The sequence below is a fragment of the Ascaphus truei genome, chromosome 21 (assembly GCF_040206685.1).
Source record: "Ascaphus truei isolate aAscTru1 chromosome 21, aAscTru1.hap1, whole genome shotgun sequence".
Taxonomy (NCBI): domain Eukaryota; kingdom Metazoa; phylum Chordata; class Amphibia; order Anura; family Ascaphidae; genus Ascaphus; species Ascaphus truei.
In genome coordinates, this window is record NC_134503.1 from 20,299,621 (window position 1) to 20,316,721 (window position 17,101).

A 17,101-nucleotide genomic window follows, 5' to 3' on the forward strand; every position below is an offset into this window, starting at 1 on the left:
ATTTATATAATGAGTTATAGTCCCTAGTAAGGTACATCCCCAGATACTTCAGATGGGTCTATTTCCACCTATAGTCAAAATGTCGTTAAAGAACCTCGACCTCCTTTTCTATTAACGTTAAATTTAGCGCTTCCGATTTTCCCACATTAACTTTATACCCAGACAACTCCCCAAATCTCCGGAGAGCGGATTATAAATTCAGGAGAGATGTCAGTGGGTTAGCTATAGTAAGGATAATATCAACCGCGAAAAGTGATAGTATGTAACACATCTTTTATATTAATCCCTTGTATATTTGGGGAAGCTCTGATTTTAGCCGCAAAGGGGTTTGATTGTCCAGGCAAAAAGAAGAGGAGAAAGGGAGCACCCCTGTCTAGTCCCATTCTTAATTGTTATCAGATTCCTCTCCCCCCCTGGGATCTTCAGAGTGGCCGTTGGCGTCTGAAGAGGGCCCGGACCCCTTGTAAAACACCCCCCCCAGAAAATCCAAATGCCTCCAACGTCTTATCTAGAAAGTCCCATCTTATCTTATCAAATGCCTTCTCCGCATCCAGGCTCAACAGCACTGCTTTCATCTTAGTTTTATGTACCTGATCTATCACAGTAATATTTTTCCTTGTGTTATCCAACACCTGGTGTTCGCTTACAAAACCTACATGGTCATAGTGGATTTATGTAGGAAGTACAGCTCAACCCCGTTATAGCACGATCCGTTACAACGCGGATCCGCTTATAACGCGGTCTGGGCGTGGCTCCCGATTTAGAAGAACATCTACTACCTTTCTTGTTTTTTTGTTTTTTAACATTCAATGCTTTATTGCTAACGGACACACACATTCACGGACACACACATACACACACTAACTAACTAACTAAATGAGATAAAGGTTGATTTAGCAAGTACAGAGCTACGGTGTATAACCCATCAAAGGCAAAACTGTGGGAATGAAGGAGAAAGAGGAATATCTCACATAATGCCTTGGTCTTCTTCTCTGTAATCCTGTTTACTTCTCCCATGGGTTAGAAAGAAGAGAGCCAGAGTTTCTGATAATACAGCTACTCACTCAACCAAGAGATATGAAAGGAGCAGGACACTGCCACTATGTAATTATAGACTTTTATTATTCATGCTGCCTGCAGCATATTAATTGGCTCCCAGCTTGACTCAATACAGGAAATGTATATAGTAATATATCCGATTCCCTCACCTGCCAGCAATATCCGCCCTCTTCTTTAATTCGTCACAGACTCATATTTCTTATTATTAATTAAATGGTAATCTAGCTGTCATTTGGCTATTCTTCAAATAAGGGCTATTATCTAGTTGTTCGCCATTACTGCAATCCTCCACGACTTGGTTAACCCCTTATGAATTTGGAAGAGCTTATAACAAATGTCTCTTAGGACCACATCTCTGCTTTTTTTGGGGTCCTCAAATCTCGGTCCCTGGGCTCTGTGGGCTCTATCCATCAAAAGATTGCCATCTTGTAGCTGGGGGTCAATTGACAAACAGTCTCTTAAGATATGGCTGGAGGGCTTCTGCGAACACACAACTCAGGGACATGACGGATTAGTAAATTCTGCCTTCGCTCCATATTGTCTAGAACGTCTATACCATCCCTCATGGCTCTTTTCTCTTCATTGAGACGCAGGACCTCATCGTCAATATTTACCTGGTTTTGTAAAGAAATGTCCATTTTATTTTCAAGCTGCGTAGTTCTTTTAGTCAATAAAGAAACTTCTGTTTTAAATTCCTTTACAGCTCTATCCAGAGCTGACTGAAAGCCCGCTTGCATTTCTTTAAGCATGTTCTGGAGGTCCTGTTTAGTAATTAGTGTGTCTGCCTCTGCCACACTCAGCTCTCTGTCAGAAACAGCTCTCCCCACTGCCTCCTCCTCTGCTTGGCCCTCTCCACTGAGTTTCTCAGGGTAGCCTTTCTGTCAGTGATATCCCCCTCAGGTCCTGCAACTTGCCTCTCTCCTACTTTGGCTGTTGCTGCAGACGTGCGCTCCTGTGCGCTTGGCAGCGCCATCTTTGTTCTTCTCTCCACTGCTGCTGGCTTCCCGCGGCTGAAGCGGGAGAGATCTGGGGTCCCCGGCTTCGGGGTTTTCTTTTGTGCCATCCCCGCTGGTTCCCCCGGCTGATACAGTGTCCCACAAGGCCGATCGGAGCGGCGATCAGGAGTTAAAATGAATTCTATTGGTGGAGTGCACGGAGCTTCCTTAGCCCGCGTGCATCCGCGATGACATCACGTGTGCGCCCCCTTCAATACCCTTTTAAACGGTTATAGTTACTGTCACGGTAGACCAGACTTTACACAGAAATCGTTAACACGAGGCAGAACGAGATGGTTAAATAAATGAAGGTTTATTCCGGTTGGAGTCAAAATAGAGCAATACAGTACACAAACACGGAAAAACTCACCACAAACTCAGGGCACAGGGGACTCCTAGATCACTAGGTGTAGGGTGCTGCTGGAGTGGATCCCAGTGACCGGAACAGAGTCAGAAGCAAAGACGTAAATGGGCTCACAGGCATGGGTCCAAGGCAGGCAGGGAAGGGGCGTCGTCGGGGTCACAGGCCAGGTAACAATAATAATTCGATAGTGCACAGAGAATAGGGTTAGGTCGTCTACAGGGCGAATCAGTATAAACAGACACTTAGCAGCAGGTAAAGGAAGGTTGCTGTTTATATAGGCTGCTAGTATATTGATGGAATTTACTTTTATTTACATGAGAATTTGTTTGATATTCTTTCCATGATGAAATAAAGAATACCTGTTTATGTAGTGATTAGTATGTGCTTTCTCATTCTCTAACTGAGTAGCTGGGCAGACTGTGGACTGAGTATAATCTATTATCTTTATATAACCTGGTGTTAACCTAACCAATAGGATAATATATCATGATGGGCTATGTTTGTGTAGCTGTTAAAAATGTTGGGACCTGATGAAAACCCATACTTCATAACCCTTCAGGATAATATAAGGGATGGAAACTCTTCATGATGAGATAACAAGATGGAAACCCATCCTTATGTTAACATAATATAATGGTAATCCGTCTGATCAACTCTTCGCAATGAGATAATGAGAGTGACACCCCCATCATAGACATGATGAGATTATATGTCCATGATAGATATCTATGACCAGATAGGAGGATGGTCATCATACCTCAGTCATACTATAACTCCTTATGGTGATGATTGTAACCTATTCTATCTCAATCCTTTTAGCTTTTCAAGATGATATTATCAGATGGCAACTCAAACCAGTATAATCCATGTAGGGCAATATCTATTAATGACAAACCAATTCTTATAGCATCTAATGGTAACTATACTTATATAGCTGTTAAGGATTAATATACTTGTATATTATGTATTAGTATTAATATCTTTAAGGCAAACCACATTTACATGAACTGTAAAAGCTATGTCAATGCATATTGCATAAAGTGTATGACGGTTTTCTTTCCTATACCTTACACTTTGATTTTTATTGTTCTTCTAGTTCTTGTCGCAGTTGATGGTCTTCATGATAAGTATTGTGAGCTCCATATTCTGCGGGCACCTGGGGAAAGTGGAGCTGGATGCAGTGTCATTAGCTATTGCGGTATGTCTTGATTATAGATTATGTGTTTGTAGCACACCCACTTTCTGTGAAGCAGTCCTCCCCGTGCTGGTAAAAGTATAGTCCCTCTTAAACCCAAAGGCCTGTTTAATAGGTGAAATGTAGGTGAATTACATTTGTTTTTTTGTTTTTTTTCTTCCGCAGAGCAAATTGTGTCTCGAAGAATTACCCCATATAGAAATATAGGCATATCTGCCTAGATCTCTTTGTTTTGTATTCTCATTTGCTCAGTCTGCTATAGTATGGTATAGTAAGTGAGACCAGCCTGGATCATTAGACTATTGATCTGGAGTTAAGCATGTGAGGCATAAGTCACAACATATGTTACTATAATATATCCTGACCCAGATCCTGTAGTGGAAATGTTGTAATTATTGATGTGGTTAAGGACAGCTCCTCTGTTTCATATGTGATATCATCATCACCAACACCATGTCAAAGCATTGCTGGGTGAAAGCTTCCCCAATGTTGTTCCATGTACTGTGGTTGCAAAAGTATGGTTTCTACGGTGCACACTGGGTGAATAAGTGAATACATTGGTGACAAAAAAACTGTGCAAATAAAGATGGTATAACCAAACATGTCACTGGTCTCTCCTGCAGCAGTTCTTTCCGTGTCTTCACAGTGTGGAATCACTTATTCTTGTGTGTATTGTAAGACCTCACGCATGAAGAAACACATGTAGAAAAAGCAGATAGTGTATTAACTTTTTACTACGGGTCACATACAACACAGGGGAGAAAGGAAACACTCACACTCTCCCCACTGGTGACTTGAGGCGCTCCAACCTGGCTCCGGTTTCAGACACAGCTGTTCGTCCTCTCCCAATCGATCCCCGTACTCTCAGGGCTATGGGATGGTGTGACTGCCAGGTACGGTGGCCTCTGAACGCCAAAAGACCCTGTTTGGTTATACCATATTTATTTGCACAGTTATTTGTCAATAATGTATTCACTTATTCAACCAGTGTGCGCTGTAGATACCATACTTTTGCATCTTGATTTATACGGCTTGAATAACCGCAGGTATCTGGTAGCACCTGGTGTTTTCACCATTTGTAATTCACTTGACCACAAGTTGTGATATATTTAATTTATTCACTTATCACTAGCACTTGATTTACACTTTGGTTTATGGGTTTGCACTTCATTTATCTTTATTTCGCCATACTGTGGTTGCAAGCCTCTCTTCTCCACATCGCTTCAACAAATTTCCTAATATTATCCTCTCATATTGGTCTTTTGATATCCCGGGGAATCCAGTCCACTACCATCTTCCTCCAACAACTGTAATTTCATCTTGCGATATGACAAGCCCATTGCCATTTTAATTTCTTCACCTTTGTGAGGATGTCAGACTTTTGTTTGCTTCAGAACCCATTCATTCTGTTTGCTGTCTCTTCAAATAATACCCAGCATACATCTCTCCATACTTCTTTGAGTTGTCGGAAGTTTCTCAATTATCTTCTCATTTAGGGTCCAACCTTTATATCCATACGTAAGTACAGGCAGAATACACTGACTTTGTTTTCTCTTTTCTCCAAGCAGTGGAGGAAATCTAAAGGACACAATATAACATTTGTAGTGTAGGAACCTACAGAAAGGGTCTAGCTTGATATGGTTCAGACTTAATACATTTGGGCCAAAAGATTAAATAATCCATATTTATGGGAAAAATAATTTGTCATATTGAATGTGTATTGTTCTTCTTGGTTTACTGTTGTTTATTTGAGGTCACTTGTCCAGTAGCACTCTAGTTTAAACTATTATATATATAATACTGGGGGTTTTGGGTTTTTACCTTGCTAAGATTGTGTATTTCTAAACAATTTCTAGTTCTACTCTCTCTCCCTCCTTTGTTACTTCATGGTAGTTTTAAGGTAGATCACTGCTTTAAAGACTTGATTCTTTCAATAAAACTACAGTTAAAGTACTGTATGTCATTACAGAACATTCTAATTTCTGTGTTTGCAGGTGATAAATATTACTGGGGTAGCAGTTGGTACTGGTTTGGCTGGAGCATGTGACACTTTAATATCACAGGTAAGAGTCAAATGCATTTTGAAATGTTGAACACAACCTTTGTCTTCTGCTTCAATTAGGAAAGGGAGAGAGAGAGACGCGCACCATAGCGTAATACAATAAAAACAATTATTTATTTAAAAAAGGAGCACAGGTGGGACGCACAAGTGTAGGAGAATTAAAAGCAATTAGGTCGACAATAGTCAGCAGCCAGTTCCAGCAGATGAAGACATGTTGTCTCAGCGTCTCAGAGAAAGGTGGGACTGGTGCAACCCCCCAGTTGGTGTTGGGAGGGGGGTCCAATATGTCCCAGCAGCTACTCAGTTTCCCTCGATCCAAATACCAGAGAGGAAACTGCATTCTGGATATGCAATCAGCTGTGGAGGGGGCTGGAGCTCAAGAGGCTGTCCCGGCGAGGCAAGCTTCGTGACGTCGCTGATGTAGCCCAACGCATTTCGTCACAACATGTGACTTCGGCAGGGGTTGTCCTTGGTATAATCTAGTACTCTTTAAATAGCCAAAAGTTGCTATGCACCGTAGACCAACCATTCAAAAGCTGGAAACTTTATCCAGGAAAGCGGAGAGCTAATGCTATTACTAAGAATTAACTTCCATTCATTATATATCTCTACAGTCCTTTCCGTTCAGTTCATTCTTAGCAATAGCATTAGCTCTGTTTCTCACCTTCATTCTACTTTGTGTTTATGTCTATATTTGCTACTTTTTATTTATTTTTTCTGGCTCTGAGGTGCCCGGCTAGGAAATATGCGAATGACTATGCAATGTATTTTTAAATGAGTCCCATCCCACACTTCCTAAAATAATTTCCATACAAACTATATAAGTTGATAAGCCTAAGGCACAACCTAATGACTGGAACAGTGTCAGGCTCAACAGGACTAGAACTCACAACCACTGATTTATTTAGGCCACAGCTCTAGCAGTGTGAGCATTACCAGCTGATAGAGAATATGACTTGTCACATCATCTTTTGACCTGCTCACTGCTCACACATGTAGCTCATCTAGTAATTAGCATATCTCACAAGTATTTCAGGTGTGCTCCACAAGGAACATTAAACTGTCAACCAGGAAGTGGACATGGTCTGCTTTAATAGGAAGCCAGGTGGAGAGAGCTACTACAGGTACACATTTGGTGCTAAATTCCGGATATGCACAAATAAAGCTCTTTGTGTTTTTCTTTCAGACTTTTGGAGGACGCAATTTAAAGCATGTAGGAACTATCCTGCAGAGAGGGATTCTAATCCTGCTTCTCTTCTGCTTCCCGTGCTGGGCTTTGTTCATTAACACTAAACCCATTCTGCTACTATTCAAACAGGATCCAGAGGTATCTAGGTGGGACATTGCTTTTGTGTTTTCTTTATATTGCACACTAGCGCCACAATACCATCTTTAGGTGACAAAGACAGACCACTGTAAAATCCATTTCACTTGTATAGGTACTGCTCTCAACTCTCACTATTTATAATTTCAAAATAAAAATGTATCCTTTTCTTGATTTTCCCCCTGAAAACAATGAAAGTATCCCCGTGTTTATATACCAGATCTTCTAGAAAACATTTTTTTACGTGATCACCAGTATAAACTACACCTGTATATAATAGAATGATCATCTAATTTCAGTAATTGGTGCGCCAAAGTTAACCTTTATTGTGACTCAGTGACGTACTCCGTATATCATGGGCACTTGCTGGTTTTCTTTAGGGGGTGTTTGGGCTGAGTGATCAGCTGAACGGAAGTGGTCCTTGTCACGGGAGACCAGCACTTTTAACACCGGGATCACTATCACCAGATGGGACAAAGAAGTTGAATAAATGGAGTTTATTCTGGAAAGCCAGAAGACATCCAAAATACACAATTACAATGTACACTCACCAATTGCGGGTCTGGGGGGAAGACTCTAGCCTTGACTTGGTGCAGGGGCCTGCTTCAAGTAGCCTTATCCTGTCCGCTTCTCGTGCTGGTTCCTCAAAGTGCTATTTGCTCAATAGCAACTTTGAAAATCCTGCCAGATGAATCACCGTCAAACTCCACACTCTGTCTGGTACTCTGATCGTCAACGCTCCTTACATAGCACTCAAAGCTATTTTTTCTTTGAAGAAGGGGCCGCCGACCAATCAGAGCACGGATTGAGATGGTGCAGCCAATCCCCAGCCGGGGGCTCGCCCGGCTGCACAAGTCAGAGGAGGAGGCGTGCCAAGGGACTCAGCACCTCCCCATGATGACGGAGCTGCTGGCAAGTGAAAAATTTGAACAGGCCAATAGAAAATGTGCCTACGGGCTCCGTCCCGGAAATGGCTTCCCCTGGCCAGCCCTATACCAACTGCTCGGTAGGCGACACAAAGTCTGTGGGGAACAAAGGCTCAGAGAGCCCATCCCTGGACCTAATTGTCCGCCCTTCCCTGCTCACCAAATGTCCTGACACCACGCCGCTCCCAGCCTTTGTCTCAATCCTGCATTTCTATGCAAGTAGCTCAGCTGATTGAATCACCGAGTCTGCCTTCATAGAAATGAATACATATAACCCACAATACTAGTCTGCTAGCTGGGAAACCTAGAGTTTTACCGAGAATAAAGTGCTTGTGATATATATACATTTCCCAGTCCCTGTATCCCCCCAATATATCACATACACATAGTGACTAGTCGCTCACCTAGTAGTACAGAATGACTAAAAACTAGGTGCATAGGGAAAAATTAGATAGCTAACACTTGAACAGGTGACCACAAGGGGTCACTATAAGCCCTATAAATTGCACTCTAAAGTTGCAGTATCCAAATATGGACACTGTGAGGTTGGAAAATGTATATTTATTAGGACCAAAAAGAGGGTCCACTGACCCTTAGACAACAGACTCAAAAGTCAATTAAAACCAAAAAAAAACCAATAACATTTTAATTAATCTATATATGACAAATATAAACACAAATACATATAGGGAACATGTAGACATAGGAAATTAAAATCCCCAGTGGGAGAGACGGCTAAGTGTAGGGATGAGCTAGTGTCTATATGTACACTGCTCAGACAGGAACAAATGACCTAAGCGGATATAAGGTGTAGGACATATATCACAATCTATATATCAAAGCTGTAGTTTAGACTTGGCCTCACAGAAAAGTTGCTAGCAAAGTCATAATTGCCACCGGAAACGGCAAAACGAGACACAAATCCATATTTCCCGGGATACAGGAATAACGAAAACAGATAAATGTCACACAAACAGTGATTACCTGGGTCGTAATCAGAGAAATAAATCTGTATATAGATATACATGCGGGATAACGGAGGAGATAATAATCCTCAGTATCCTCACTCATCCCTACACTTACACCTACACTCTCCCACTGAGGATTTTAATTTCCTATTTCTACATGTTCCCTATATGTATTTGTGTTTATTTTTGTCATATATAGATTAATGAAAATTTTATTGTTTTTTTTTTTGGTTTTAATTGACTTTTGAGTCTGTTGTCTAAGGGTCAGTGGACCCTCTTTTTGGTCCTAATAAATATACGTTTTCCAACCTCACAGTGTCCATATTTGGATACTGCAACTTTAGAGTGCAATTTATAGGGCTTATAGTGACCCCTTGTGGTAACCTGTTCAAGTGTTAGCTTTCCCCCCCCCTAATATATACATAAATATCCCCCTTCCAGATCACACAGTGATGAGGCTCATTTCCATAAGGGGTCATAACAGACAAATTGTATCCGCAATATGAATGCACATAGGCAGTCAAATACAGATGGTTTTAGGGGTAGCTAGCCAGCCTTCACCTTTATTATGTGAGGCCAACTACCCCTACCATCACAGTCCTCCCTCCACGTCAGTGTCTGGCATCCCAGGGCCTGGTCACATCATGTGCACGCTCATGGAGCAATCCCACGACCCACACGTGCCAGAGGTTGCTGTACTCCCAGCACTCTAAAGCTTAAATTGTCAAAGCAACACATTTTTAACAAAATAAAAAATGTTATGAAGTGAAGAACCCCTTCATGCAGCTCCCCACATAACCATGATAACCACTACATATAAGATTGGGGTCAGGCTTTGCATACCATGTCCGTTGTTTTTCTTCAACGCTAAAAGAATAGTGAAATCTGTGGTGCTTATTCACCAATATATACTAGCTGTTTACTGTATGGTAAACCCACTGAATTAAATGGGCTTAATATACCACAGTGCCTATCACCGGTTACTAAATTAGTCCCAGTAGGGAGTTGCAAAAGTGTTAAACAAGTTTGGTTGATTCACACCATGGACAGTTGAAAAGTTGAAGTTCTAATTGGTAATAAATGCTAGGTGCAGCCAAATGTTGTCTTCTGAAAGTATGGGTACCGCTTGAAGATTTATTTCTTTATAAAATGGTTTGACCAGGAATACATTGAGAGTTACCTCTCGTTTTCTAATATGTCCTGGGCACAGAGTTATGATGACAGATACATGGTTACATTAGGTGAAGTTTCTCCTAAGGACAAAATGTACCAGTGGCATTGATATTTGACCAGGTGAAATCTGGATAATTGTTACCTTTTTTTTTTGTACAGAATGAGATACCGTATCTTTCAACATTTTTTTTAAGTTCGTTTGTAAACACTCGAGACTTAAGAGTGGTTTGATTTCCTCTGCCCAATTAACATTGATCTGAAGGCACTGTAGGTTTAACATGAGTTTTCATGGGCAAAGCCCCCTCTACTTCTTTTTTATATCTTTATTAAACTTGGACAGGGTGGTCTTTGGGTATAGGATTCACTAAATTGACAAACACTGCCACAGTCTGAAGAAAAGGAAATCACTAACTTGCAAAGTAGTAATCCTATGCTTGCTGCATCATGCTCATTTGTTCGAGTTAGACAATTAAAGTACTAAATACTTTACAAAAACGTTTTTTTTAATCAGCTACAAGGGGCGGTACTATGAAGTGTGGCCGGGACATCACATTTGTTTAATCAAAATCAGACTTGCCAGTGAGCTCTGCAGTGATATAAATGAATGATAATGGCAAAATCAGTACTAGCTGAGCCTGGCAATGTACATCCAGAGCCCTATCCGTGATCTTTATCAGTTTAATTATTAAACAACATTATTATACAGGACTCGGGGGTTTGATAATTATTAACTTGTTGATACATTATTTATAAATCCAAGAAGATGACCTCTGAATTGTTAGGTGTATGTACTGTATGTTTCCAAACAAAGTAATGACTTTACTATCAGTGGAATACCTACAGTATTACTGTATGTTAGACCTGGCCCTTCCCTACAAAATCCATCCTCTCACTTTGGCTCGTATTCACTAAAGGATGCTAAGCTTTAGCACATCTGAACTCCCATTCATGTGGATGAGAGTTAGGGCATGCTTATAATATGTAACCAGGTAAATCTGACAATTGACCCACCAGGCGCTCAGAAATAAGGCAATGCTGCACAGTGGTGTAACTGGAACTTAGGCTATGGTAGACCCCAAGCATAGAGACAATAAATTGTGTGAACAATCTTTTCCAGCAACAGGCTCCCTTAGAGCACCATGTAGTTGGGATAAAAAGATTTACTTATCTGATTCAGGGGTAGCTGGTTCCATGCCCGTAATGTCCTCCTGTGATGTAGCTTCTCCTGTAGATGGACCTTTTACTGGAGCTGTATGGATGTGGGGGTATAGCACGACCACCCCACTTCTTAGCTTCACAATGAATCTTCACCGCCAACCCTGCATCCGCTGACACGGTGGGCGGTCACCTGACCGGCGGCCCTTGAGAGATATCCGGGTCCTGGTCGCAGGAGAGAGAGATGCGCAGCTCGGCGTGCAGGCGGTAGAAAGCAGCAGTAAGCAAATCCTCCCGAGGGGGGTGAAGACGCCGCACAGCCACAATAATGGAGAAGGCTGATAGGTGACTCAAAAAATAGCTTTATTCACACAGAATGTGCAAGAGGATCCGCTTGCACATTCTGTGTGAATAAAGCTATTTTTTGAGTCACCTATCAGCCTTCTCCATTATTGCGGCTGTGCGGCGTCTTCACCCCCCTCGGGAGGATTTGCTTAGGGCATGCTTATGCTTAGCACCCTTTAGTGAATATGGGCCTTTGAGGATGAATTGTCATTTAATTGAAGTGGACTATGGGTGTGAAAATGACATTTGGACCGTTTACATAGCAGGCAAACCAGGGCAGATAACTACAGAGTGTTACCCTGCTACAGTTCTTACCAGCTGGAAATGTAAAAGCTATGCTGAAATCTGACAGTAGTCTGTTTCATTTCGCAGTTGTTGATTATAAATGTAGGTAATGTTATTACACCTCATAACACATCATTGTTGTAGAAAAAAAAAAAGTGTTCAATGTGTCCCCTGGCAGGACTTTATTTCTCACGTCAAGATTTGTTTAATTGGCGCTCTGTCAAATCTTGCATTAAATGACACGCCAGCTTTGACACAGTGTGTTAATGGGTGCAGTAAATGTGGGTACACGTATGTAGGGCTGCCATTTTGAAAGCTTACTGAGCTGTGCTCCAGTATATTTCCAGAAACCGAAATTGCCAATCTAGTTTGTCACGCGTGTGCATGGGTGAGGAAAAAAAAGATTTTGGTAGCAGTTTATTGAGTTGGAAAACTGGCTTTCCCTACTTTGAATAGTGTGCATAGGGCGGAGTATATGAAGGCTCATACTAAGGAAACCTAGTGGTGTTCCCAGGTTTTCCTGTTTGGGTGGCAGCTGGGTGGCAAGGCCCATTGCTTGGAGGGCAAACTTGAGAAAGCACAATAGTGCACTCTATAAAAAACAAAAACTATGATATATTATGCAACTATACTTTCTCATCCCTAAAAATGAAACCTTGTGCTATTCATACAGACACACACACAATATAATTACACAAATACACATACCCTTATACAGCCATACCCATACACCCACGTAAACAGAGAAGCACAAAATACACACATAATTATACCCTTACTGGCAGCCCCCCTCCTCTATGCCTCGTACAGTCCCTTTTCTCATACTTTACCCCCCCACCCCATGTAACCCCTTACATCATACTATCCCACCTCCTCCAGTTCCATCCTTAATTATCTCCCCCCCTGTGAACCTCCTTGAGTCCCTTTTCCCTCCTCATCTAATCCCTCCACTCTTTTCCCTCTTCTTCCTCCTCCATTCCCCCTTTATCTTCTCCTTTCCTTCAAATGTTTCTCTCTCACTCTGCCCCTAAATAACATCAGGTTAATTCCGTGCGTTAACCTGAATGGCATCTAGTGGATATGCAATGCTAGGGCTAGGATGAAAAAAACGTAACCATACATTATTTAAAGTAGTTACTTTTACGTTAGGGTTAATGTTAGGTTATTCTCTTTAGTGGATAGACATTATGATAATGTAACATTATTTTAGTTTTTATAGCTTAACTGAGTATAGTGCACCTGTACCCAAGTGACTTTCATACCTCCCCAAACACTCCTTTAACCTGAACACACCTGAGATACCTGGGAAATATGCAAATTTGGATATGCAACGCAGTGGCTGTGGGGGGCCCGGGACAGTTGTTCCGGCTGTCCCCCCTGTCGGTGGCCCTGCACACAGCCCAGCAACAAACACCTAATGTAGAAATTAACTTTTTTTTTAAATCTTCACGGTAGTCCTCGCAGCTAATGTTCTTACACTAATGTTTCTCCAACACAGTAACCTACTGAGTTATATGATTACATAAGTAAAACATGAAGAAGATACCTATATGGTTTCAGAAACCCATATTGGTCCATTACATGGCATCTCAGCCGACAACGTACAGTTTGTGTGCGTATGTACAGTATAGCTCGGTGGGAATGCACCTTAATGTTGGTGGTAACCTTATTAACCTCTTCAGTGCTAGAGGGCCAATGAGTTGGGGACACCTGTAGCAGTGAAATGGTTACGAATAAAGCCGGAGGCTATAACGTATACATAAATCAATTTAATTCAGAACAAACCCAACGCATTCATAGATATAGGATTGTATTTTGGTTATTTCCAGTTGGAGAGGATGTATACTGATTTTATGTCTTACTTTCTCACCTTGTTGCAGTTTAACCCAGATGTACGTGATGATTTTTCTACCAGCCCTCCCTGTAAGTTTATTTTTCTCTTCACAGACATCTGTAACTATGGAAGAAAACTTCCAATCAAAGGCAACGTTCACTTCCAATCACAGGCAACGTTCACTTCCAATCACAGGCAACGTTCACTTCCAATCACAGGCAACGTTCACTTCCAATCACAGGCAAGGTCCACTTCCAATCACAGGCAACATTCACTTCCAATCACAGGCAACGTTCACTTCCAATCACAGGCAACGTTCACTTCCAATCACAGGCAACGTTCACTTCCAATCACAGGCAAGGTCCACTTCCAATCACAGGCAACATTCACTTCCAATCACAGGCAACATTCACTTCCAATTACAGGCAACGTTCACTTCCAATCACAGGCAACGTTCACTTCCAATCACAGGCAACGTTCACTTCCAATCACAGGCAACGTTCACTTCCAATCACAGGCAACATTCACTTCCAATCACAGGCAACATTCACTTCCAATCACAGGCAAAGTTCACTTCCAATCACAGGCAACATTCACTTCCAATCACAGGCAAAGTTCACTTCCAATCACAGGCAACGTTCACTTCCAATCACAGGCAACATTCACTTCCAATAACAGGCAACATTCACTTCCAATCACAGGCAACATTCACTTCCAATCACAGGCAACATTCACTTCCAATCACAGGCAACATTCACTTCCAATCACAGGCAACGTTCACTTCCAATCACAGGCAACATTCACTTCCAATCACAGGCAACGTTCACTTCCAATCACAGGCAACGTCCACTTCCAATCACAGGCAACATTCACTTCCAATCACAGTCAACGTTCACTTCCAATCACAGGCAACGTTCACTTCCAATCACAGGCAACATTCACTTCCAATCACAGGCAAAGTTCACTTCCAATCACAGGCAACATTCACTTCCAATCACAGGCAAAGTTCACTTCCAATCACAGGCAACGTTCACTTCCAATCACAGGCAACATTCACTTCCAATCACAGGCAACGTTCACTTCCAATCACAGGCAACATTCACTTCCAATCACAGGCAACATTCACTTCCAATCACAGGCAACGTTCACTTCCAATCACAGGCAACATTCACTTCCAATCACAGGCAAAGTTCACTTCCAATCACAGGCAACACTCACTTCCAATCACAGGCAACATTCACTTCCAATCACAGGCAACGTTCACTTCCAATCACAGGCAATGTTCACTTCCAATCACAGGCAACGTTCACTTCCAATCACAGGCAACGTTCACTTCCAATCACAGGCAACATTCACTTCCAATCACAGGCAACATTCACTTCCAATTACAGGCAACATGAACTTTCTGCGTCCATCAAGGTTAATGCATTGGGGCACTGTAGGAAATGTCACCGTTATCGGCTCTTGCATTATGGCTTCTCCATTCACATTTCTTAAAATAAACAATTATTAAATTATAACGTTGTATTAGCAGAACATATAGTACAGCAGGGGGCAACTCCAGTCCTCAAGGGTCACCAACAGGCCAGGTATTACGGATATCCCTGCTTCAGCACTAGAGGCTCAATCAGTGGCTGTCAGAATGACTGAGCCATCTGTGCTGAAGCAGGGATATCCTTAAAACCTGACCTGTTGGTGGCCCTTGAGGACTGGAGTTGGTCACCCCTGATATAGTAGGTGAACCCACAACACCCATTTAAAGAGTAACCCTTTAAATGCCAAAAGTTACAGCATGGAACAGTACAGTCTAGTGCTAAATTGATTAGAAAGCATGACGTGACACAAATTGAGTCATTGGCAGTAACTGGAATGACACAGATCACATTAACTAGCACTAATCCATTCTCAAATTTTTTTTGCTCAAAAATCCATCCTTGAAACACTGTAAATTCTAGGAATAAAAACTGGACCGATAGAAAACATCTCTGCCATCACAGTCATGTTTGATTCGGAATCCACAGGTTGACGAGCTCCAACATGACATAGTAATGACAAACCTTATGGACCCATATTCACAAAAGGGTGTTAAACTTTAGCACGACCCAAGTCCCATTCAAATCAGTTGCAGTTGATCAATTGGGGGAATCCTTGATGGAGAAGGATTTAGGAGTGCTTGTAAACAGCAGGCTTAGCAATAGTGCCCAAAGTCATGCAGTAGCTGCAAAGGCAAACAAGATCTTATCTTGCATTAAACGGGCAATGGATGGAAGGGAAATAAACATAATTATGCCCCCTTATAAAGCATTAGTAAGACCACACCTTGAATATGGAGTACAATTTTGGGCACCACTCCTTAGAAAAGACATTATGGAACTAGACAAAGGGCTGGGAAGAGCCACCAAACTAATAAAGAGGATGGATAATCTGACTTATGGGGAGAGGCTAGCTAAATTAGATGTATTTACATTAGATATGAAGCGTCTAAGAGGGGATATGATAACCATATACAAATATATTCAGGGACAATACAAGGAGCTTTCAAAAGAACTATTCATCCCAAGGGCAGTACAAATGACACGGGGGCATCCCTTAAGGTTGAAGGAAAGGAGATTTCACCAGCAACAAAGGAAAGGGTTCTTTACAGTAAGGGCAGTTACAATGTGGAATTCATTACCCATGGAGACTGTGATGGCAGATACAATAGATCTGTTAAAAAAAAAACAAAGGTTGGCCATCTTTTTAGAAAGGAAAGATATAAAGGGATATACCAAATAAGTAAACATGGGAAGAATGCTATCCAGAGAGTAATCTAATTGCCAATTCTTAGAGTCAGGAAGGAATTTATTTTCCCCCCTTATGGGATATCATGGGGTGATGTGTCACTGGGGTTTTTTGTTTCCCTTCATCTGGATCAATAAGTAAGTACAAATATAGGATTAGTATCTGTTGTCTAAATTTAGCATAGGTTGAACTTGATGGACACGTCTTTTTTTTTAACCTCATCTACTATGTAATTATGTAGTTAGAACGTGCTAAAGACCAGCACTTCATAGTGAATATGGGCCATAGTTACTATGCAGTATTCTTGGAGTGGGATCTTGTCTACAGTATAAATGCAAAGTTAAAGATACCAACACACATCCTGCTAGATCTCCAACTTCTTACACGTAATGCTGCTTGGAAGCCTGCAATACAAATATAATTAACCAATTCATATCTCTTAATGCTGTGCTCATGCTGCATAAAGCCTGAAATACAATACCATTATTCCTTGCATAAAGGGATGTGCGGTGATCTGCAATATTTAACTTTTGCTCTTACAGACATGCTGATCTAATAATGTAGGTTAGATTAGACATTTGAAGGGTTCTGTCTTTGACACACTGAGTTTATACTCCAAGTCAGCGGAGGATTTC

The 17,101-nt window shown here is 41.5% G+C and overlaps 1 protein-coding gene across 3 annotated transcripts in view; it reads left to right on the top strand.

The window, feature by feature from the left end:
- The window catches only part of LOC142472295 (multidrug and toxin extrusion protein 1-like), a 58,465-nt gene that overhangs the window by 12,462 nt on the left and 28,902 nt on the right, over window positions 1-17,101 (top strand). For all 3 annotated transcript variants that reach the window (XM_075579279.1, XM_075579278.1, XM_075579280.1), the window contains exons 3-6: window positions 3,515-3,616; window positions 5,608-5,676; window positions 6,862-7,010; window positions 13,732-13,774. In XM_075579279.1, coding sequence (XP_075435394.1) covers window positions 3,515-3,616; window positions 5,608-5,676; window positions 6,862-7,010; window positions 13,732-13,774 — 363 coding nt within the window. The remainder of the gene's footprint in view (window positions 1-3,514; window positions 3,617-5,607; window positions 5,677-6,861; window positions 7,011-13,731; window positions 13,775-17,101) is intronic.